The 23,766-nt window shown below is 43.0% G+C and overlaps 1 protein-coding gene across 2 annotated transcripts in view; it reads left to right on the top strand.

Annotated features, from left to right (window-relative positions):
• The window catches only part of NRP2 (neuropilin 2), a 115,312-nt gene that overhangs the window by 36,461 nt on the left and 55,085 nt on the right, over positions 1-23,766 (top strand). For both annotated transcript variants that reach the window (XM_075608546.1, XM_075608548.1), the window contains exons 3-7: positions 2,453-2,634; positions 8,117-8,347; positions 9,282-9,437; positions 10,599-10,768; positions 13,501-13,656. In XM_075608546.1, coding sequence (XP_075464661.1) covers positions 2,453-2,634; positions 8,117-8,347; positions 9,282-9,437; positions 10,599-10,768; positions 13,501-13,656 — 895 coding nt within the window. The remainder of the gene's footprint in view (positions 1-2,452; positions 2,635-8,116; positions 8,348-9,281; positions 9,438-10,598; positions 10,769-13,500; positions 13,657-23,766) is intronic.

Below are 23,766 nucleotides of genomic sequence, written 5' to 3'. Positions count from 1 at the left end.
TATATCTATATATATATATATATAGAGATATATATATATATATATATACATACGTGTGTGTGTGTGTGTGTGTGTGTGTGTGTGTGTGTGTGTGTGTGTGTGTGTGTGTGTGTGTGTGTGTGTGTGTGTGTATATATATATATATATATATATATATATATATATATATATATATATATATATATATTATATAATACATAAAAGACACAAGAAGTCTCAAAAATGAGCACTCAAAAAATCCCCCAAAAAATGATACTTTAATGTCCTCAAATGTAACAAACTAAAACATAATAAAAACACAAAACAGAACCCTGAAACAGACAAAGTGACTACATATAACATTAGGCCAATACAAAAAGTCTAAACCTATACACAGATATCAGGCTAATGCATTAGTGTATAGGTTTAGACTTTTTGTATTGGCCTAATGTTATACAGTATGTAGTCACTTTGTCTATTTCAGGGTTCTGTTTTGTGTTTTTATCATGTTTTAGTTTGTTACATTTTTGGGGGGATTTTTTGAGTGCTCATTTTTGAGACTTCTTGTGTCTTTTCTGTATTCTATTTATCCCTGTCTCAGAGCACTGACTTGTTTCTCTCTATATAGAGATTAGATTATGGTCTTATAAATACCCTAGTTATTATTAGTTGTGTATGCGGTTTCTGTCTGTTTGTGTAATATATATATATATATATATATATATATATATATATATATATATATATATATATATATATATATATATATATAAAAGCAATGACACCATACACTATAGAGCTTAACATCTAATTCTGGTGCCTAAGGCATAGGTACAACATGGAAACTAAAATATTCCCACACTATCTGAGCTGTTTAGTAGAGCACTCATCATCCATGAGATTGTTTGGGAGATAGCTGCTGAGTGAAGGGGACCCCACAGACTTAGGACAGAACAGAGCTTTGTCATCTGCAATACTGCTACATTCTCATATCGATTCCCAGACAGAGAGCTGCAGCATCTCTTCCTGCGTGTAAGGTTTCTCCCTGCCCACACTCCTAAAGAAGGGATTTGCAGAACGTTGTCTTACATGTTAGTGTCATTGTAAACAAACAGGAGAAGAGACATGGGGGCCAATTTCAGGAAGTCATTTTACAAGGTGTGAAAGTGTCCGTCTCATCAGCCCTGACTGAGCGAGGTGAAGAAAGACAGGCAGCTGTGTGAGCACCTCTGCCATTGCCATACTACATTACTAGATCCATTATATATCAAAATATTCCCAAAATGCTGATAACTAAGGAAATATTTACTGGGGAGGCAAATATCCCACTAAATTAAGAGGTTTCTTTAAGTAGGGGGTCTAAGAATGTATTATATATTAAGCATATTGTTGGTATTGGAAAGTTTTGTTGCCTACATAGAAAGTATATGGGCAGATGATTCTATAAAACTCCGATAGAGAGGATGGAAAAACAGGTAGTTGTATATATATATAATATCTTAGTATAAGGCAGAAGATCAGACATCCCTATACAAATACCTATATTGAGGGAAGAACAGCAGCTCTATAGAAAGTCTGTGTAAAATGTAAAAGAGTGCGTATCTCCATAGAAAATCTCTATATAAAGCCTATATAGAAGGGAAACGAGCAGGTAGATAGAAGGTCCAATTTAAAGCAGCTCTGCATAAGATCTGTCTAGTTGAATAGTATAGGTGACTCTGTAAAAGGCCTATACAAAAGATAAAGAGCACATAGTGGAAAGTCTTTTTAAGCGGTTGATGAGCATATAACAAGCTATATAGAAGGTAGGATGGTTAGCTGTATAGAAGGTCTCTATAGAAGATAGAAAAACACATTACTCTACAGAGCCCACCTGAATTGTTTCTCATAGCCATGTTCATGCCTCAGTCACATAATATAATACTGGTTGCCAACCTCTGCAATTCTGGAATGACCTGTTATCCATTGTTTAATCCCAGCACACAAAATGTTTCTGACAAGGGCTGTTATTAGTTAGGATAAAGGGTCCAAAGAAATGCTCAATGATAAAAGGAAAAGCATCCGAAGGGATATCAAAGACAAAAACGCAGCACTTTGTACAGTTTCTTCTTGCTATGGTTCCAACATGACACTCAATGTAAAACACATGGCAGTGGAATAGATCTAACTGAACGTTTCCAGAATTACATCCTTCGCTCACTGCTCAAAAATGTTGGCTGTGGTTAGAAAGCTTCAGACAGTGAACTGGGTGACACACTCTGTGGCCCATATACTTCATATATTCTCAGCACACAAAAGCACGGCCACATTCTAACGAGCTAGTAGGAGTGTGGAAGGATGCAATGACCTCCGTCTATGAAGGGCGACATGCGTGTTTACAAACAAACCTGAAATACTGTCAGGGTGTCAATGCCATCTGGTTAATTTTGAGCCTTGGAGGGGCAGCACCTGTAACACAGTTACTGCTTTGCAGGTACGACTTCATTGAGATCCGGGATGGCGACAGTGACGCAGCAGAGTTGTTGGGGAAACACTGCGGCAGTATCGCTCCCTCCACCATCACCTCCTCCGGCTCGCACATCTACATCAGGTTTATCTCTGACTATGCTCGTCAGGGGGCCGGATTCTCACTGCGCTACGAGATCTTCAAAACAGGTGAGTCTGCTGTGCCTGCTACTAATGTGTTATTTAGCTTGTAATTCTATACACACAAACATACAGGAGGTCCAGGCACTTCAAATTCCATAGTAGCCTGTGGTAGACTTATTTCTCCTTGTGGAGCAATAACCCCAGCTCAGGATCAATGAGGATGTGTCAGGAAAATACAACTGAAGAGAGAGGATGGTGCTGTATATCAAAACCAGTTTATAAAAATGTATCTCCACCGCCAAAGCACCCACAAAAAACATATCAAATGGCTTTTATCTGGATATACACAGCGTCTCTTTGGTCAGTGCCAACCACGGACGTGCAGAGAGTGCAACTGGGTTCGTCATTGCACTCGGGGTCCGTGTAAGGGTATTCGGTGCCCTAAGTGAACCTTCAGCCTTACGCCACCATCAACTGAGAAAATAAAATGTTATACCTAATAGACTTTTCCTCACCCTTATTCTCGCATTCTCACTCTCTCACTCCCCCCTCTCCTCATTCTCACCCCCTTATCCTCTCATTCCCCTCCCATTCTCACTTCCCCCTCTTCATTCTCTCACTACCCTCACCTCATTCTTTCACCCCCACTCCTCATTCTCTCACTCCCACTCCTCATTCTCTCACTCCCACTCCTCATTCTCTCACTCCCACTCCTCATTCTCTCACTCCCACTCCTCATTCTCTCACTCCCACTCCTCATTCTCTCACTCCCCCCTCCTCAGTCGCTCACTCCCCCATCTCATTCTCTTGCTCCCCTCCTCTCAATCAAAAATGCCTACCTGGCTTTCTGTTGTCTTGCCATCCTTTTCTGCTTGCACTCCCGCCAAACTCCTCTTCTGCTCCCACCATCCTCCTCTGTTTCCACCACCCGCCATTCTCCTCTGTTCCCACCACCCGCTATTCTCCTCCCCCTCTCCCGCCATCCTCCTCTGTTCCCACCGCCTGCCATTCTCCTCTTCCGTTGCCGCCATCTTCTTCCTCTCCCACTGCCTGCCATCCTCCTCTTCCACTCCGACCACCAGCAATCCTCTTCTGCACCCACCGCCCGCCATCCTTCTCCTCCACTCCCACCATCCTCCTCCTCGCCCACCGCCCGCTGTCCTCCTATTCCACTCCCATCATCCTCCTCTGCTCCCACCGCCCACCGTCCTCCTATTCCACTCCCACCATCTTCCTCTGCTCCCATCGCCCGCCATCCTCCTCCTCCTCTCCCACCACCCGCCGTCTTCCGCCTCCATCACCCCCCAATATGTGCTGCTGTAGGCGACCACCGAGGTCACCTAGTGGTTGCAGCGGCCCTGGCCACACTGGTATATCACACTGGTATATCACACTGGTATATCACACTGGGTGTAAGGAAAAAGTGCCCTTTGGTTTTTGTTTTTGCATACTGTAATACAGGGGTTCATAACTCCAGTCCTCAAGACCCCCCAACAGGTCAGGTTTTAAAGATATCCCTGCCTCCGCACAGGTGGCTCAATGCCAAAGACTGAGCCACTGAGCCACCTGTGCTGAAGCAGGGACTGACTGAGCCACTTCAGCTGGGATAGCCTGAAAACCTGACCTGTTGGGGGTGTCTTGAGGACTGAAGTTGTGCCCCCCCTGCTGTAGTACATTGCTGAAAATGTAAACCTGTTCTTTTCTGCTTACACAGGGGTTATGCTTTTGAAACCCATTTATTTTCATATACCGCTGACAGTTATTCAACACTGCACATAGAACTCATATCACACAGTATATTCTTGCACCAAAGATATTGCAATCTAATCTGGGCGGCATCTCCAAATTGTGAGGAAAAAATGGGAAGATAGGAGCTTTACATTCATAAATGATACTTATTTTTTTAAATACACTTATATATATATATTTATTTTTTTAAGATGACTCTGCGTAGTTGCTTTACAAACATTTGTATGCTGAGCACAGTGACCCTCGACTTATTTTTGTTAATGTTATTCCACATCAGAGAAACAGAGCGAAAAATAGTTTCCGTTCTTTCAGAGAACAAAAACCAGTGCTGCCTTCTGTGTTATATTAGTAAATATGAGGGTTTTTTTTTTTTTGTAAAAGACAGAAAGTTCCATGATTGTAAAGGCTACAATAAAAATGTATATTCGAAAATTACGCAGTTACTGGATGTAAGCCAACGTTATTGCACCCACTTGCGCATTGAAGCGGGACAGACATGACGCATCAGTGGGAGAATCAGCCATTGTATTGACTCAGCTGTGCGCGGGATGGGGGCGGGCCTACCGTGCTATTTCACCAGGAGCAGCGCGCCTGCGGGGGTTATTAGGTGGCTACATCTGTATGCCATTATTATCCCGTATTTTGACTGCAGAACCAATGCATCACTTTATAAAAAGTACATCTCTTGTTTAACTCAGTGTGCTATCACTCTTCCTGAATGATTGCTTTGATTTAAATTGATGCATATGCTTAATCAATATCCGTTTATGACTTCTAATGCCAGCATCTGAGTCAGCCTTAAATAAGTCTGGAGCTGATCGGTTCAGGGTTTTTCTTAGATCTTTGCAAATCATTAGGATATTTTGCTTTATAGCTTTTCCAATCGGGTGATGCATTAAAAGTCAAGGGCGCAAGTGTTGAAGGTCAATTGAGTTTTACAACCGGGAAGGGGGGGTGGGGGTTTGGGGGGGGGGGAGGGGTGCTACGGATTAACCTCTTGATGGCCAGTTCATTACAAAGGAAGTTTAGAGCATATTTCCTCAAAAATATTTCAGCATAAAGGGATAGATTCTTAGTTCATACTGAATTTGCACCCTCAAAAAAAAAAAAGTGTAATATCTGAAGAAAAGTAAAAAAGATGCGCAGAAAAATACAGGGAAAGTATTGTGTCGGATTTAAAAATGAAATTAGGTAATGCTATAGGCAGCAAAGCTATTTCATATTGGGATCAGCCATTTTTTTACATCCTCTGAAAATGTAATAAATACAAGGAATCTGTTGATTGCAGAAGAAAGAAAGGCATATATTGCTGCAGACAGCATAACAAAGTTTGCTTTAAAGCAAACAGAAACCCTGAAGAAATGTGTTTTTAAAATAAAAGTATCATGGATAGCACCATAAAGTCTCTCGTCCCCCCCCCCCCCCCCCCCCCCCACCCCACCTCCCGCCCAAACATGATCTTTTTAGCAGAGATCCATCAAGGGAACTAAGGTTAAGTGGGGATTTTGCCTCTGTCAACAGCCCTTTTTTGTGCATACACAATTTAAGATCATCAATGACATTGTTCTCTTTGGGAAGCCAGTGGGTCAGTGTGCCCAGGGCTGGTTTGAAACATGGGTGCAGCAGGGTCAAGTAGGAAGTAACAAAGACAGTCTCTGCTATGCTTCAAAGAGGGGCTTTTCAGAATATTTGGGGGGGAAGCGAAGAATTTCCACTAAAAGAAATACACTGATTTATTTTTATATGTTGACTGTACAAATATATCTCATGGGGTAAGGAAACCATCAGCCATGAAATAAAGTGTCATTAGATTTATGGGGCTGATAGAAGTATTTTCATTAAGCCCTTTTACTGCAGCTAAAAGCTGTTCTACTGCTGGTCATGAAACATGTTGGAAAACCACAATAGTAGCCATTTCATCTTACAATGCACAAACCCCTTCGCTGCCAAAAGTGATATCTGAGCTGCACACTATCTAGGAACACCATCCCACATCGATTTTTCTCCCCGTTTTTTCCCCCTATGCCTTTGCTGTAGAAAATATCCGTCGTTTTGTTCTCATCTGTATTGCACAAGAATGATAGAAATATACTGTCTCATCAAGATACGGAGTGTGAAAAGTAACAGAATGACATTTGTTAGAGGCTGGGAGAGATGTATTTCAGCAGTGCCCAATTCCAGAGGTATTCGGCTGTATGCTGTATCAGTGATCGGGTTATTGTCTTGGGTACCACATACTGTATAAGATTGTGCGTGTGAGCAGAATCTCCAAGCAGGTTCTGCATACGCACTGCACGGACCTGCTGCAGTGCTGCGTATCAGAGTGAAATATTTATGCACATAATATAGAAGACAAGCAAGATCTTGGGATAATTGAATAGTAAGCTGAAGGTTGAAGGTCACTGGATAAATATATCTGAGATTACAGAAGCGGGGTTTGTCTTCTGTACGTACAGTGGAGCAATCCGGAAATAGCCGCCAGTATTATTTTTTTTTCTATTTTTAATGAAAAATCGCAGTGGTTTCCCGTCATGGCAAAAATGCATTTTGCTGCGTAATGATTAATTGCGCGTTGTATTATTTATAAGGGGACATGCGATGTAAATAAATAAATAACGCAGGACAGAATAAATTTGCCTGGCTGAGTTTGTTTTGCTGCACAAAACGGGCAGACTCCAAATACACGTGAACCCTTTGGTTGCCAGCACGGGGCAGCATCACATTGCAAAACCAATGCGTGGCTTGTCCCTCTGGCAACCAAAGTGTTAACTCCCCCCTAGCGTATAGAGACTGAGAACCTGTTCTGATGTAACTTTCCCTTCCAACATTCACCCCTTTATGCTCACTCACCCAGGATGAATGGAGCTGAAACCTTCGCAAGCAGGGGGAAGAGAGCTTCACGAGCTGTTGAATGGGGCCCTAATTGTTAATTGTACACTTATTCCCTTGCCACATATTTTTGCTCCAATCACATGGATGGGACCCCTGCCCTCTACCCCCAAGGCACCTCGGCACAAGACAAAGCAGGCCCCTCTGCTGACTGAATACAATGGCCGTCAGTGTTGAGGTCGGCACTACATAAGTGCTAACATTGTTTGGCCTAGTGACAAGCTAGGTCTTCTTTAACCCTGTCAGTGTCATGAGGGAGAGCAAAGCATTGCTCCTTTGGGGTCACCAACTCTTTTTTTGTTTTTTTTGTTTTCACCTTTCACAAAACTATTTGAATGGAGTCTGCAGTGATCCCAACTTACTAATGCTGTGTGGTCTGATTGTGTAATTTGGGATTTCTTGGGATGGTACAATGGCTCTTGCTTTCTGTTATCAGAAAACATTGATGTCGCTACCACATTAAATGTGTATTGTATGATTTTTAGGGAGCAAATGGAAATATTGAGTGCATTCTTTTTTCCAAAAACCTTTTTTTGGTGGGGGATGGTACATTGAACTCCTTGAATGCAGATCCACCACTTGGCATCAGAAGGAATCCATGGCCCTGATCTTCCCTGGACAGGAGTAAATATAGCATGATATCTAGGGAATATAGTAGGACCATTGGAGTGCTATCCCTTAACACTTCCATGACATCTAAGGGCACTCAAAATCTTGACCCTACTTTGTTGGACTATTGAGAAGCAAAGTAATATGGGTTTAGAGTTAGAAAACAGCGTCTGAGTCAAGAGCCATGATTTCATGGAGTTAGCGTGCAAAATACTCTACTTGCTAGGTAACTACAGAATTACAGTTTGCTAATGATTACTACTGACTATTGTGATACTACCTTCTGTCAATGCCACTGCAGGCTCTGAAGATTGTTCCAGGAACTTCACCAATGTCAATGGCACCATCGAGTCTCCAGGGTATCCAGATAAATACCCGCACAACCTGGACTGCACATTCACTATCGTGGCGAAGCCAAAAATGGAGATCATCCTTCAGTTCCTGACTTTTGATCTTGAGCATGACCCCCTCCAAGTCGGGGAGGGAGACTGCAAATACGATTGGCTGGACATCTGGGATGGGATCCCTAGTGGTAAGTGATAAGATATACATCCCTAACTACAGTAGCTCCACGACCACAGAGATTTCAACCACACAACACAAGATATAAATCAGTGAGCTCTGGACTAATACAAATGGCATTTTGATGAAAAAGTGTTCAATCCCATAAGTGAGACTCCACTGAATTAGTGGGACTCTCACACAATCTGTGAGATACCAGTAACATGTCTGTAACAGATAAAGCAGCATGTGTTGTGTGTTTGTTGACATTTCTTATTAAGCTTCTAAGACCTTAAGTTACTAAGCGGAATTATTCCCTTTGAAAGAATCTCCCTTATTTTCCTCCTAAATCTTTCCGATAGGATGTTGCACACGTTTTCAACATGCAAGGGCCAAACATGCACAGATGTCCAAATGCAAGGGCCAAACATGCACAGATGTGAACATGCAAGGGCCAAAATCAATGAGAGTTGGGTGTTCTGGGCCACAAAAAAATATATATTTGAATGGAAAATCATTGAGACGGACTCCAAATCAGTGAGACCCACAGAAAACCAATGAGATTTTACATCTGTGCTTAGCCCTGTTTGTCTCAGCCTCACAGTGCAAACATGGACTTCCTGCGTATGGCTGGCCCATCGGTTATTACTTATATTTTGTTCAATACGCTCACTGTCAAGAAAACAGCAGTGCTTCTCTTCCTACGGTTTCCATTAAGTCAACCTCTCTGCCTCTTTCCCTTCCATCTCTTCAAGATGCTAAGCAATCAAATCACTACCTTTTGGACTGCAGCGTCTTGTATTCGATTACTGGAATTTGCAGCTGCCTCCTGCATACACCATTACTGCCGGTGGCCCATGTAGCAGATAAGAAAGCACCAGAGTGCTATTAGTAGAACACAGAAGGATGTGTCGGCCCCTAATGCCCTCAGCTGATAACACTGATGCTCTTATTCCTCTCTGCAGTGGGGCCCTTGATTGGCAGGTACTGTGGCACTAAGACCCCCTCGGAGATCCGCTCTTCAACTGGAATCCTTTCACTCACCTTTCACACTGACATGGCGGTGGCTAAAGATGGGTTTTCGGCTCGATATTACCTGGCCCCTCAGGAGGTTCCTGAAAGTGAGTTGGAAATCTTTCTGCCTGACTGTCAGGCTGTGACAATACTTTCATCTAACTCTTTGAGTTTGTCAGGCAGCTGATCCTGTTATATGTACGAATACCTGCATTATTCTGGTTTTCTGGATTTTTTTCTATTAATCTTGTTCTGGTTGCCTGCCTTTTGGATTCTGATTTTCTGTCTGTGTGTTTTGTTTAAAGCCAGTGATTTCTTATTTATTGAGGTTACTGTACTGATTTCCACCAATATAAGTTTAATGCATTCTTATGCAGTCACTGTCTAATTGTCTCAACTATTTGCCTTTACAAGTGCTGCTGGATAATTATTGCTTTGCAAGAAGTGACTTTTTATCTCTTTTGTTATAGACTTAAATAGAAAATGTACAGTTATTCTTGATTTCTGTTTATGGTCAAAACTCCAATTTAGGATCTGTAGTTAGAAGGCTTCCTTATTTGTAGGCAACCACCCACAATGCCTTGGGAACAGCATACCCGCAGAGAAGCTTTAATTAGAGAACATCTTTTGGAAGGAAACTGTAATGTTTATAGGTTGCGAAACTGAGCACAATCATACATTGATGTTGATGATTTTTTAATTAGGCTGTATCTGCATTTCCCACTTATTATGTATTCTGCTTACTGTCTCAGTAGCACCTTAGCGTCTGCTAAACTTGTTCAGTTTTAAAACAAAGCACTGCAGAATTTGGCTGGAGCAACTTTACAGCATTATTAATTATCATTTTGATACAATTAGTGTCAGTTATAATTTAGAGGCCTTAATGCAGACACCTCTGGGATGGAATCATGATGGCCTTCGTGTGACACTAATTTGCAAAGTAGCCTCCATTGGAAAAAATAAATAATGGTTGCAGAGTTAAACTAGACGAACACACAACGTTGTTGGCTCAATTCCTGTCTCAGCACCAAAACTTTTAGGAAAATTACTTTATCTCTACCTATTTATATGACTTTCCTTATATAATAACATTGTGATTATTAAGTAAGAGGGAGCGATCATAAATTAAGCTCTATATGGCAATCTAAAATTCTGTTGGCTCAACATAGTTATTTAGGGGCAGTACTTGTACAAAAAGTCCCTTTAGTAATCCTTTTAAAAGAATTGTTGAGATGTGTATTTTAATCTACATGTCTTCTTCACTCCAGCTTTCCAGTGCAATATACCTCTAGGTATGGAGTCGGGTCGCATTTCCAATGAACAGCTCAGCTCCTCCACGACGTATACAGATGGGAGGTGGACGGCCCAGCAGAGTCGACTTAACAGCGATGACAATGGCTGGACTCCCAATCTTGACACCAATAAGGAATACCTGCAGGTAAATAAGGGCTTGCTGCAGTAACCTCTTCGCTAGGAGAGGGCCCAGCAAGTAATTACAGAGCACCTACAGATATAGACTTTTTTGGAAGCATCTAGGTTGCAATTGAAACCTAGATGCTTGTCAGGGAACCCATCTGAGGTATGTCTGTCACATGCTACCAGCAATATGTCTTTTCCTCTCTCGTGATGGTCTCGTGATACTGTCTTGATATTTACAAGACAGTAAGACAACTCATGGTCCTGCCTTACACAGAGGACAAGATTTTCAAAATACCAGTTGGAATTTCCCTGGTTTCCGTAAAATCTTATTTCAAGGTGCAGAAAAAGAAACAATTTGTAAACAAAGAAATTGAGCAGTTGACATCCATTTTATAGATCCCCCCCCCCTCCCCAAAAACACAAACAAGGAGTTACACATGCAACATCAAAGATGTTTTTTTTCCCCCAACCATTACAAATTGTACATTTACAAATCATATTTTTCACTAGGGAGAAAAGGAATAGCAATATAAAAGAGACATGTCATGTTTTGATATATTTGGAATATTTTGCACACACTGGCAATGCTGTTGTGATAACCATTTGCAAAATGATGCCAACAGATGAGTTAAGAAGCTTATGCTGCAATGTCTGGTCTACTGAGCTAAATCATGTGTATTGATGTGTCATACTCCTGTCAAGTGCTGATTTCAAACCCTTATGAGGCAGTGCTTTAGAGTGGAGGAGGGTTTTTGGAACCCGATGCATTGCATTGGGAAGGTATTCCTCCTAAGTGGAACTCGCTGCGCCATGCTCAGGATTAATTGTTAGTCAGGAGGCATAATGCTAAGGCTGGTGGGAGTGCCGTAATGAATTGATCCTCTGCAGACACAGGCTGCAGCGCTTTAAATCACCCCGTCACCAGTCAGCTCCCTTAGGACGCGAGCCAAGTATAACCGGGATTTAGTGTACGCAAGAAAATTCGAACACTTTCGGAGCCGTTTACAATTTTAAATGCACCTTCCTGGAAATATACATGCCGCCACAAAAAGTTGTAGTTAGTATTATTATTATTATTATTATTAATAATAGCATTTATTTACAAACTGACAATATATTCTGCAGTGCAGTACAATGGGGGTGTGAAGGCAATAACAATACAAATCACTTAACATTGACTGATTCAGAAGGTAGGGAGAACCTGGCTTGTGATACTAAAGTACACACCCAACCTACTTTTGCTTAGAGAAAAAGGGGCCAAAATTAACCATTTCACTTCCATAGAGTCAATCCACGTTGCTTTGGCAGTGGAAAAGTAAACAAATAATTACTATTGACTCATCAATAATAGTATGATTTATTGCATCTATTAATACGTAGACCCCCTATTGCTGACTCTAACCCTTCCAAATATGTATATACATCTGGGAGGATGTTGCTCTGTAGATGTCTGTAATATGTTATTTTAGAACGTGATGAAGCAGATGAGGGAAAGAGATACTCTGCGTCATTATAAAGTGGTATGTAAGGGTGAAACATAGTTATTTGACCTGCTATTGTTACCCCTTGCCATTGCTTATGCTTGGCAAGACCTTTTGACTGCAAAGGTGCTGTAGATACACCTGGAATTGCACTGTCAGTATTATTAGATATTGAAGCAAGTTCACATTCAGAGTTGGGGAGTGGGGAGATGGGAGGTAAAAAGTCTAGCAGGTTTAAGTAGCATTTGCTAAAACTCCCCTTTAGTGTGAAGGTCAAACTAAAACAGCAGTGACATTGTGTAGGACAGGGACCTGCCCGTCCCACCTATGGATCCAAGGGAAAGAACACTGTCTCAGCAGGGCTGTGTCCAACTGCCAACTATCGGGATAATTTATTCCACATTAGTAATCTGGCAAGGAAGAAAAGCCACCAAGCAAAAATGCAGTGTCTTGGACTGTTGCTACATTTGATTTTTTTAATTTTTTTAAACAAAACGGCAGGACCGCATAGTCTGCCTTCTGCATCACATCATAGGGGTGTTAACTGCTCCCAAGACCTTAGCACACTTTAAAAGTCATATGCAAAGCTGGGGCTGCACTATGATATTCTACCGCAGCATGCTCGCATGCTCTTTCACACACAGGTTACATGACTTAACATTAAAGGCAACCATACACACATGTTACAAACCGCAATGCCCCCCAAAAAACAGTGATACAAAAAAAAAATCTCATCTGAACCGGACCTGATTCATGGTCCCCTGATGTCTGGTGACCCGCCGGTTCACAAGATATTTGGAGTTTTTTTTGTGCTGTTGTTTGACACAAAAATCCACACACATGGCCAAGAAAGCCGCAGTGTCAATGTTGCAGCTTTCTATTGGCTGCCCCAGATCTAGCATGACAAAGAAGATATTTTCTGTCCCTGGGAGGAAATATTCTCCCCTCCCCACCTGTTCAAAAGGAGTAAACATGTAGGACAGTGAAGTCACCGGACATAGAAGGGATCAAGGATAAACTTTGGTTCAGATGATTAAAACTCCCCCCCCCCCCCAAAAAAAAAAACTTCCACAGAGAATTGCTGCTTTGAAAACCTGAATGACTTTTGCTAGTGAACAATATGCGCCTGTGTAGATTATTGGGGATTGTGCATGAAGCTGTAAAGGCATCTTGCAGCAGTGGGAGATTGGTGACTGCGCTTAATATCAGCTATAATATCATGGAGTGAATACCACTGTCATTTACCATGTTCCCTTTAATACGCTCACAGGTGGACCTCCGCTTCTTGACCCTGCTGACAGCTGTCGCAACCCAAGGTGCCGTTTCCAAAGAAACTCAGACTGTCTACTACGTCAAATCCTACAAGCTGGAAGTCAGCACCAACGGGGAGGACTGGATGATGTTTCGGCATGGCAAAAACCACAAGGTAAGACCAGGTTTCCTAATGGCTACTCAAGTTGTTTAAGGTTAGCGGGACTTTCCTCTTGAACCAATTCGAGGCGTGAAGGGATAGGTGATTGCGACGATGAAGGGACAGGTAGGGAAAGTACTTTGCATTTCAGCGAAGCCACGCATTGACGCCCTGGGCACGTAGGTGGTGAACACCCTTCACAACACTGCACATCTCTGTTTCACTCTTACTAAAAGAGAAATCGAGGGTGGAGTTACGGTTTGGCATCAGGATAACCAGGATTAGATAAACAAGTTATGGTTGTGTTGGATCGCCATGGGGAAGTTCTCTGGAAACATTGAATGGTTACCACTACGCTACCAATTTACTGACAGATTGTCCCAATGGAGCCATTTGGTAGCATTTTTGCTGAGTGGTAGGAGGATGGGATACTGCATCCATGTCCGTTTAACTGCGTGGACATCTTGCTAAACGAATAGAGACTTGATATGTAACATTGGCTGTCTGGCCTGCCACCACATTTCTGGTGCCGAGTCATTTCTTGTAACGTTTCATCACGCTTGTGCTCTTCTATGAAATGATATTTAGGGCAGCTGTTTCCAATTGAGTCGAAATGAATCCGTTTGCTGTGCAGTGTGTGTCACGGGCCCTCTGGCAGCGAAGAAGGCTTATTAATAGAGTTCCTAGTTCTTGACAGCAAAGTAAACCAGACCTTGCATTCCTACACTGCTGTAGACTCCTTGACAGTAAGTCAAGGGGAAAATGTTTTCCCATCCCTGTGTCACCTCCTGTGCATGGAATTCATTTAGAATTTATGTCCAGTCCCTGTGCATGCTGTGAAAACAATCACAAAACCACGTGAAGCTCCAGTACAGAAGCTAGTGAGGCCTGAAACTTGTAAGGGAGACTTTCAGCAAATGATTTCATGCAGCAGCTGCCCAGGGGCTGTTCTCAAAGAAAACGGGGGAGAAGGGTTAATTCGTTCATTATTCTGCACAACAGAAAAGTAGTTGAGGTAATATCGGTTTGACCAAGAGAACATATCTTATGGGAAATGGATTTGCCTAGTTGTATGGCTCTTCTTCAGGGATTTCTGTTATGGCTTCATCTGAATTTAATGAAAAGGTCCTCCCCTTTTAGGACCATCCAATGGCAGCTGGTAAGCTAGCTCCTCGCCTTCCAGGAATATCCATTATCACTCATTCAGCTAGCTACTCCTCTCCCATGAATATCCAGTGTCACTCAAATAGCTAGCTCCTCCTCTCCCATGAATATCCAGTGTCATTCAAACAGCTAGCTCCTATTCGCCCATAAATATCCAGTGTCACCCAAATAGCTAGCTCCTATTCGCCCATGAATATCCAGTGTCAATCAAGCAGCAAGCGCCTTCTCTTATAGAGATATCCAGTGTCAATCAGACAACTAGCGTCCCTTTATTTGTAAGTGCAATTTTTCCATGATACATACTATGGTCCACATGAATGGTCCACACTCGCTCTCCACCAAGGGGAAGAGGAATAGAGTAGGTCCAATATGTAGCCTCTCCAATGTGTGACCTGCCTTCCTCAAGTGGGGGAAGGCACACTTCTAACTTTAGGGCGGTCATGCCCTTAAGTACAGCCAGGAGGCGGGCACCCCGTTGTCCCAGCAACAACAGGATGTAACACCCCCTGCTGTCACTCAAGTGCAGTACCAAAGGCGAGGGGGAAACCCCATACCAACTACTGGCAACCGTAGTACCAGGGTTTACTGCCAGCCCATTGGGTAGAATAGTAGTTAGGGGTGGCCCTGCTACATAAGCAACATATGTTTGTGGCCACTGAGCAGATGCTTATTATGTGATTTATCACATCAAATTTAAAATAATATAAGGAAAGTATTTTTGGCAAAAAAAAATAATAATAATTTTTGGAAGGGTTTGTTGCTTCTGATGCTGGAATGGTCTGCTGCACTTTTCTCTGTATTATATCCATGAGAATTAGAAGGCTGGTCATTACAAAGGGGGGAGGATGTAGCTTATCAGGATCTGGTATAGCAATCACACTTGGCAGAGATGCATTAAGTCTTCCGCCTGCTCCACCATCTGCAGCTCTTTGAAGGAAATGTAGCATGTTCTGTGAGTTTAGCATGTTCCCGTGGGAGGTTAACTCTGGCTGTTTGTGTAACACCAGCCTAATAACACAAACATTCAGGGGGGAGAGGAGAAAAGGTCAAGACACTTCACCACCAAGAAGCCACAGATGTGACACGTGTGTCATGACAAAATAGTGGTACTGTGCAGATGCTTTGAAAACAGAAAAGAAGAAATCATTGAAATAATCTTATTCCTATGGGAGGAGAATAAGCAAATATCTGCAGGTGTAGTAAAGCATAGCTATAAAATAGAAAGGATAACAGTATACAGCAAAAAGGACACATCATCAACAAGGGGTTATTTAATGCTGGAAACTTTAAATAAGGCATCATGGCGCATCACTGCAGTATCTGTGATGTGTTCAGTCTGTGCTGCCATGCCAAATACATTTGTCAAATCTGCCGCATCTTGACTCCACGCCACAAAGGAGGCAGCCGTTTAAATAAACGTATACACATCTATATATGTGTCAACCCATTAAAGGCTTCTCTGAATTACTCCCTGCTGCCTGGGATGGGGGTGGGCTCATTGCCAGCTGGAACTAGGAATCAGAGCTTAAATGTATTTTCTTTGCAGAGTGCATTAGAAAATCTACAGAGCTGGGAACTATATCCCAGGTCCAATAACACTTACCAGTTGTAAAAAGTACTGGTTTGGACATTCAATGGATACCAAAACAGTGTTTTAGACCGGGCAGTGATATATCAATCTACTTAGCAATGATTCTGACCTGGTCAGGCTGAGGAGTGCTCTTAGGTTTAAGTATTGCCAATTCCATGTCATTATAAGACTTTGATCCAGTTTGTGCTTTTGTTTACACATAAACCAGGTGTATATTGATTCATTATAGTCCTTCCTGCATTTCTATGGAATAAGGATACCTGGAAAATCGGCACACTGGATTACAATAGCAAGTAGACATGAAGTTAGGTTGGCAATACTGGAACCAGAATATTTGAAACCTTATAACTGAATACAGCATCTAGTTGGTCATTTAGGACCAACCAGAAAAGAAAAGGTTCAAAACAAATATATAACAAAAACCAGTATGTAAGTGCACCTCTAACTAAAAATAAAGTGCACTAAAGGAGGACGTGGAGTTTAAAAGAAAAACAAAGGTGGGATACCGAGCAGAGCACCCTGCTTAAGGCCCTCTGGGACGTGAACGCAGCTTCCTGCCCAGTGGCCACAGCGTGGGTGTACTCTGCTCGGATACGGGAGCGCACCAGCACCCGGAATCAGGCCTGGCAGGTAAGGGATACCTCCCCAGCAACACTGGAACCAGAGGAAGCATATGACACACTTGTTATAGTGCATATGTTTGTTTGAAGTGTGATACTTGCCAATGGATCAGCAGGAGAATTCGCCTAAAATATGACAGGGCACAAGCTATTGAGACTATTCTTTAAAAGTGACAAGCTTTGTGGACACTGCCGTTCATAAAGAGTTATCATTTTCTTCTCAGTCCACCAATAAGCTACATGGCGACTAGAACTCTGCATAGATGACAATGGATTATATCCGTTTCTGTGCCCATGTTGCCATCATTGTTGGACTAATATGAGCATGAAATAAACCACTAGCTTGTATATCAGTGTCAAATTTGTCAAGTCACAGATGCTAATGAATAATTTGGAAATAAAAATATTGATTCCTTGCCTATCTCCCCCTTCTTTGAGTGTGAAACTGCAACCTACTGTTGCATTTCTAAGGAGGCCTGATAATGCAAAGCCGCGTTTACATAAATCTTCAGCTCTGAAACGGTGGCGGAGAGAATCGTCACCCAGAGAAGTGTTATCATTCCCGTGCAGCTCCAGTGTACTTTGCTAAGTGGGACTTGAGTTTTAATCGAGCAGTTCCTGAAACTCCCTCTCTCCTCGTTTTACTTGTACGAACCATGGATGGGAAGGCAGTGATGCCGAATGCTGAATGCAAAGACCAGACATGAATTCCCTTCCTGCTGTCAGCGGTGCTAATACAGCATACTAAATGCAAAGAATAGAGCAGGGAAACTGGTCTAATGAGTTCTCAAGGCTGTAACTGCAGATAGCGGGAGAGAAGCCTCTGAACGTGCTGTGTGCCACTCTGGATGTTATTAGCAAGCACGATGGGCACTCCGGTTTATAAAATTCAGGTCAAATACATCACTTTGAATAAGCTTTTCATTTGCTGAGCAGCTGCTTACTAGAGACGGGCAAACCATTTTTGGGTGATTTTGGATTCTTTGGGAATGAAGATGAATGTTCTTTTCACCAGGGCCCTCTGAATGGGGTGGGGGTGTTTACCCCACCTGTAGCTCACCCTGTTCCTGGTAGAGGCCCAATACACATGAGGCAGTTGAGAGAGGGGAGCTTTGCTGTTGCAAACTCCTGAGCGGCATATAGTGACATCACTCAAAAGGGAGGAGCTACAGGAAAACACGCCTCTCCCATGTTTCTGCTCCCCCAAATAATTTTAAAGCAGCAATCCCCCTGCCCTCCCCCAGTAGCCTATTAGCTCATATAATGTTATTGTCTTGCCCCCCGGAGCATGACCTGTTCTTTTTATGTGTGTGATAAAAATCAGGATTTTATCTCTAGCTTCTGAGGTTACCATGGTAATCTTTTACGTGTCTCTGGGGGGAGCTTCATTTTAACCTCCCGGACACTTAATATTTCAAACGCTTCTATCTCCTGAACGAAGCATCAGATTGAAAAAAAAATTATATTTAAAAACGCTTTCAAAATAATTTTAGGTGTCTTATGTAAAAAATGTGTCTGTCACCCAGATTTAACTCCTTAAACATCTCTCCCATGCATTCATGTCGGTGGTTGGAGGAATTGCATATTTAAAGCGGCAGTCCAAGCAGGCGATTTGTTTAGAATTTTTTTTTAACATTAGAATGAAGCAGGGGTTCTCCTGAACACCATTCATTTGAGCTCTGGGGATCCCCTACTTCCAGAGATACTTAGCTCCATAGGGGGTGCTGGTAGCGGCTCCACTCAGCTGGCAGAGATCATGCAATGGTCACTTTTCACAATTCCTGCGCCCTGCCGGCCAATAGGAAGCCGTGACATCATGCGCAGAGATGGGCGAATTTCCCCAAACCTGTTTCTCGCATTTTCCCCCCCAAATCAGTTTTGTGGTATAAAATCCGTGGCCGGATGTTGCTGGTTTAAATTGGCGCGGATTCATCCAAATCCGCCATTGGATACAGTCCGTTGACGGGTTTGCAGAATCCAACCTGCAGATTCAGCAGTGAGTCGGTGGATTCTTAAGAATCCGCCAGCGGTTTGCTGAATCTGCAGATTGGATTCTGCAAATCCGTCCACGGGGTTGCGGAATCCGCCGAGTGTATTGGTAATAATAATAGTAAAAAAATCCGCCAGACGCGAATCGCCCTTCACGGAAAATCCGCGGACCAAAGGAACCGGCCCAATCCGCTGCAGATCCATATGCGCCCCCATAATGGGCCCATCTCTAATCATGATGTGCGTGACGCTGGTGCGTTAGACGTTACCGAGATACCGGCACACCCACTGGAGGTAAGTATTTCAGGAAGCAGGGGGTCCCTGAAGCTGAAATGAATGGGATGCAGCTCCAGAGACCCCCTGATTCAACCCTGTGTTAAAAAAATAACTGAAAAAAGGGCATGAATTGCTCCTTTAAAGGGCAGAGTTGTCCTGCTAAATGAGCACTGTACAGAGTGTCCTATTTAGGACTGCTGCTTACCTATTATTTTTTCCTGAGTCCCTCCAGTTGAAATCATCTATCAGCAGCTCCTACAATCCCCAAATTCCACACGGATGAAGTCTGGAAATCCTTATCCTGTTAGCACACAGCCTTCTAACGCACTTTCTCCTTCTCTATACATTTAGGGGGGGGGGAGCAAGATAATCCCACAAGGAACCTACAGGTGCAGTACAAACGCACAGATGGCAGAGAGAGTCACAAATCAAATATCAAACATGTCTGCACCCTTGCACCGCCCTGTAACACCGATAGCCGAAGCATAGTTAATATTAAAGGAGTGGGGAGTTGAGGGCTGTAAATAAATTGCCTTTCGCATTTAATGGTGCTTTAACTTTACAGTGACTTCTAACTGTGAAGCTGGCAGCTCTCCCGCAGCAGCTGAAAGTAATGCAGCTTTAGAGCAAGGGGAGAAAAATATAGGCGGGCGTGTGAGAGTGAAAAGTGCATTGGTTATGCTTTACAAAGGGGAAAATTCGAACCCGCTGCTCCCTGTTTGTGAGCTCAGTTCAGACCCCACTCTGCCCTTTGTGCTGTGAAACACCATGCTGCTGGGGTTCTCAACTCCAGTCCTCAAAATCCTCCCCCCTACGCACCCCAACAGGTCAGGTTTTCAGGATATCCCTGCTTCAGCACAGTTGGCTCAGTCAAAGAGTCTGCTTCAGCACAGGTGGTTCAATCACTGATTGAGCCACCTGTGCTGAAGCAGACTCTTTGACTGAGCCATTGATTGAGCCAACTGTGCTGAAGCAGGGATATCCTGAAAACCTGACCTCTTGGGGGACGTAGGGGGGAGGATGTGGAGGACTGGAGTTGAGAGTCCCTGCCATACATAGGGCCTCATGCAGAGAGCAGCGCTAACATGGAAAGCGGCATTAATTGGCGGATTCTGCCTTCAGAAAGGCAGAAACCGGCAAGTTTAAAAAAAAGCGCCTTTTTTTTTTTTCCCTTCAAATTCGCCGCGCGCCTGGAGAGTTTAAAATCTCTCCAGTTTTTTTCTCTGCCGTATGCAGAGAGCCGCGATCGCCATCTAGTGGCTGCTCGCGCCAAAAAAATGGCGCGATTTTCAACATTTTCCCTCTCCACCAAGCAGCTGGCGCTCCGCGGCCGGTGGAGAGGGGGAAAAAAAAAAACGCGATTTTTTCCCCAATAGTTTCAACAGCGCTAATAGCGCTGGTAGAAACTCTCCATATGCAGAAAGGCAGTTTTCTGCCCTTTCTGCATATGGAGATAAAAACTCTCCAAAAAAGGTAAAATGTTTCCCCCTCTCCAATTCTGCATAGCGCTGCTCTCTGCATGAGGCCCTTAATCTTTAGCGTTTGTTGAAACAGACATTTTGAAGCAGGGGCTGTGAAAACCCTCCAATCAAACTGCTCTGAAAATGCTTCCCTGTGAAGGAGAAAATGTTAGCACTTGAAATATTGTTACAGTTTGCAGCTCAATTTGCTGGGAATATTGGAAACACATTATCACAAACAGGAGAGTGTTGCCAATGTTCCCTACAGTTTGAGCTGTAAACGGTGACAATTGGTATTGTTACCTTGGTAATATCAGGATACATTGTAGCTGCTGATTTACACTGCCTGAAGGACTGATTGAAACTCAAAGGTGGCCATTATGTTAGGCACACAATCAGGATTTTTACAGATTTTTAACAGGAGCACCAAACGATTGCCAGCTTAGGTAAGAATGTAAAATTATACATTGTCAGGTGCTTTACATATACAAAAAAAGACAGAATATAGTATTGCTTTAAAACTCATTCAAAATGGCATTAAGAGTTGAATTTAAAAAAATGCAGTAAGTATTATCTAATACAGAACAGATTTATTTAAAAAAAGAAACACATATAGGATATTGCTTGGATTGCTCCTTTAAGAGGCCCTACAAAAAAAGATAATCAGTATTTCTCTTTAACCGCTGGAGGATTGGACAGGGAATTATGTGATTAGGAGGGAGAAGCAAACTCGGTTTGTAGCCACTTTTTTTTTTTGATTGTCTAAGTGCAATAGAGGCTTTAATGGGTTCTCCGTGCCTATCTTATCACTGCCTCCTGATTGAGCCACCTGTGCTGAAGCTGGGATATCCTTAACACCTGACTTGTTGGGGGTTCTTGAGGGCTGGAGTTGAACGCCTCTGGGTTAACCCCTTAGCTGCCAGAAAGCACTGAAACTCACAACCACTTAAAGGGGATAGGCTGGCAATTGTGGTGCCATTTAGCACCTGCGCTGCAGCTAAATAGTTAAATGGGGGATGATGGATGGGGGATGGGGGGATGGATGGGGGATGGGGGGGGATGGATGGGGGATGGGGGGGGGTGGATGGGGGGGGGGTGGATGGGTGATGGGGGGTGTGGATGGGGGATGGGGGGGGGTGTGGATGGGGGATGGGGGGGGGTGGATGGGGGATGGGGGGGGTGGATGGGGGATGGGGGGGATGGGTGGGGTGGGAAGCAGTGGTACTATGCAAGGACAGCACAATCCTTTTCGAACGAGGAGCCAAGTTCTTTATACACTACTTGGAAAAGAGTACGATATACCGTACGGTAAACAACTGAAAGGCAGATGGTATTTTGTAAAATTGGACTTTTACAGCACGAACATCCACGGCCCACTAGTTCCCCAGATATTTGTTAGCTTTTTTTTGTTAGCTTTTTTTGACACACAAAAAAAACTACAAATATGACCTTCGGACTACAAACAGCCCCGGGGGGTGTCACCAATAGAAAAGTTGTGGTTTTTATGTTGGCCCTCAGGCTGAGACCTGAACCTGCTGCCATTTTGTCTCTGGCGGCCACATATTCTGGGAAAGTGTGGGGGGCGGGGATGAGCTCCACAGGACCTCCATTTCAGGTAAAATAAATGAATAAAGTAGAAAGCGTAAAATGCTGCATTCATTAAAAAAGAAAAAGGAGGTTAATGGGTTTATTGATTTATTTGAACCCTTTCAGGGCTGGATGGGGACCCCTAGCTATGTCATGGGAAACAAACAAGCACCGCTTGGAAGCAAACAACAACTCACATTAACAGGATGTGCTAGTTCGGAGACAAAGCTATGGCTTTTCCATGGAATCCCGGGACGGAAGTCTTTTGACATTATTGAACCCTAATTAATGCCAGAAATCCCGTATGCCTTTCCTCCCCTTGCCTTGCTTCCCCCCCCCCCTTTTCCCCATTTTTCCACACAAGCACATCTCATGTGTAAATGGTAGACATATTTTTATTCCCCGTTGGCCTAATCCACAAAAAGATGAATGCATTCCTGTGTAAGATAATTTAATGTCGCATTTTTATGCCTGGTTCTAAAACCGTTACCCCCCTTTCCTCTTTTGCAATAATCAGGCATCATTATATATAAAGATAATCAGTCCTTATTTACTTAGCAGTTCTCCCTATTTTCTCTCATCACTGGCCTAAGATTAAAATACCTTCATGATTCAACCCAGAGGTTATCAACTCCAGTTCTCAAGTCCCCCCAACAGGTCAACTTATAAGGATATCCCAGCTTCAACAGAGGTGGCGCAGTCTTCGACAGAGCCTCAGCTTGAGCCACTTGTGCTGGAGCAGGGAGCCACTAATTGAGCCACCTGTGCTGAAGCAGGGATATCCTGAAAACTTGACCTGTTGGGGGGCTCTTGAAGACTGGAGTTGAGAACCCCTGATTTAACCATTCGAAAGGTTTCTGGCACCATGTACATATAAAAATAAGTAGCCTAGCCACACCCATGCCAGGTCTGCCACATTGACCACATGTGCTGTCCTCTAACCCACTGGGCAGAGCCACCCTTTCCCCTTACAGCAAAGGTCATAGGGAACTAATAGTGACAATTATGTCTCCGTTCAGTAATTAGAAATATCTGCAGTGGCTTGATGTTCAGTACAGTTCAGTACAGAAGCTGCATTGAGGTGTGTTAAGGAGTTTGGGTGCTGTAGGTTTTTACGACCATGTTCACTGGTGTTTTGGTTCAAATTTTTTTTCTTCATGTTTTGGACTTTTTGGACAATTTTGAGAAAAAAACGAAATTGGAAATTGGATCGAAATTTTCGAACTTTTTTTCAAAAGTTTGTTTTCTTGTTAATGGTTTAAAAAAAAATTAAAAATAAAAGCTTGACTGGTTTAGAAAGAAAAAAAAAAGAAAACCCTTTTTTTAAAATTCAGATTTGAAAAGTTGTTCCGAAATGCGACTCTGATTTCAGGCTGAACGCCGGATCCGTGAAGTTTCAGATTTGGTACCCACTATCGTGTCTATTCTCCTATTTGGG

This window comes from Ascaphus truei, chromosome 7, assembly GCF_040206685.1.
Source record: "Ascaphus truei isolate aAscTru1 chromosome 7, aAscTru1.hap1, whole genome shotgun sequence".
Lineage (NCBI taxonomy): Eukaryota > Metazoa > Chordata > Amphibia > Anura > Ascaphidae > Ascaphus > Ascaphus truei.
The sequence above is the reverse complement of the archived record's forward strand: the minus strand, read 5'-3'. Positions and strand labels throughout refer to the sequence as shown.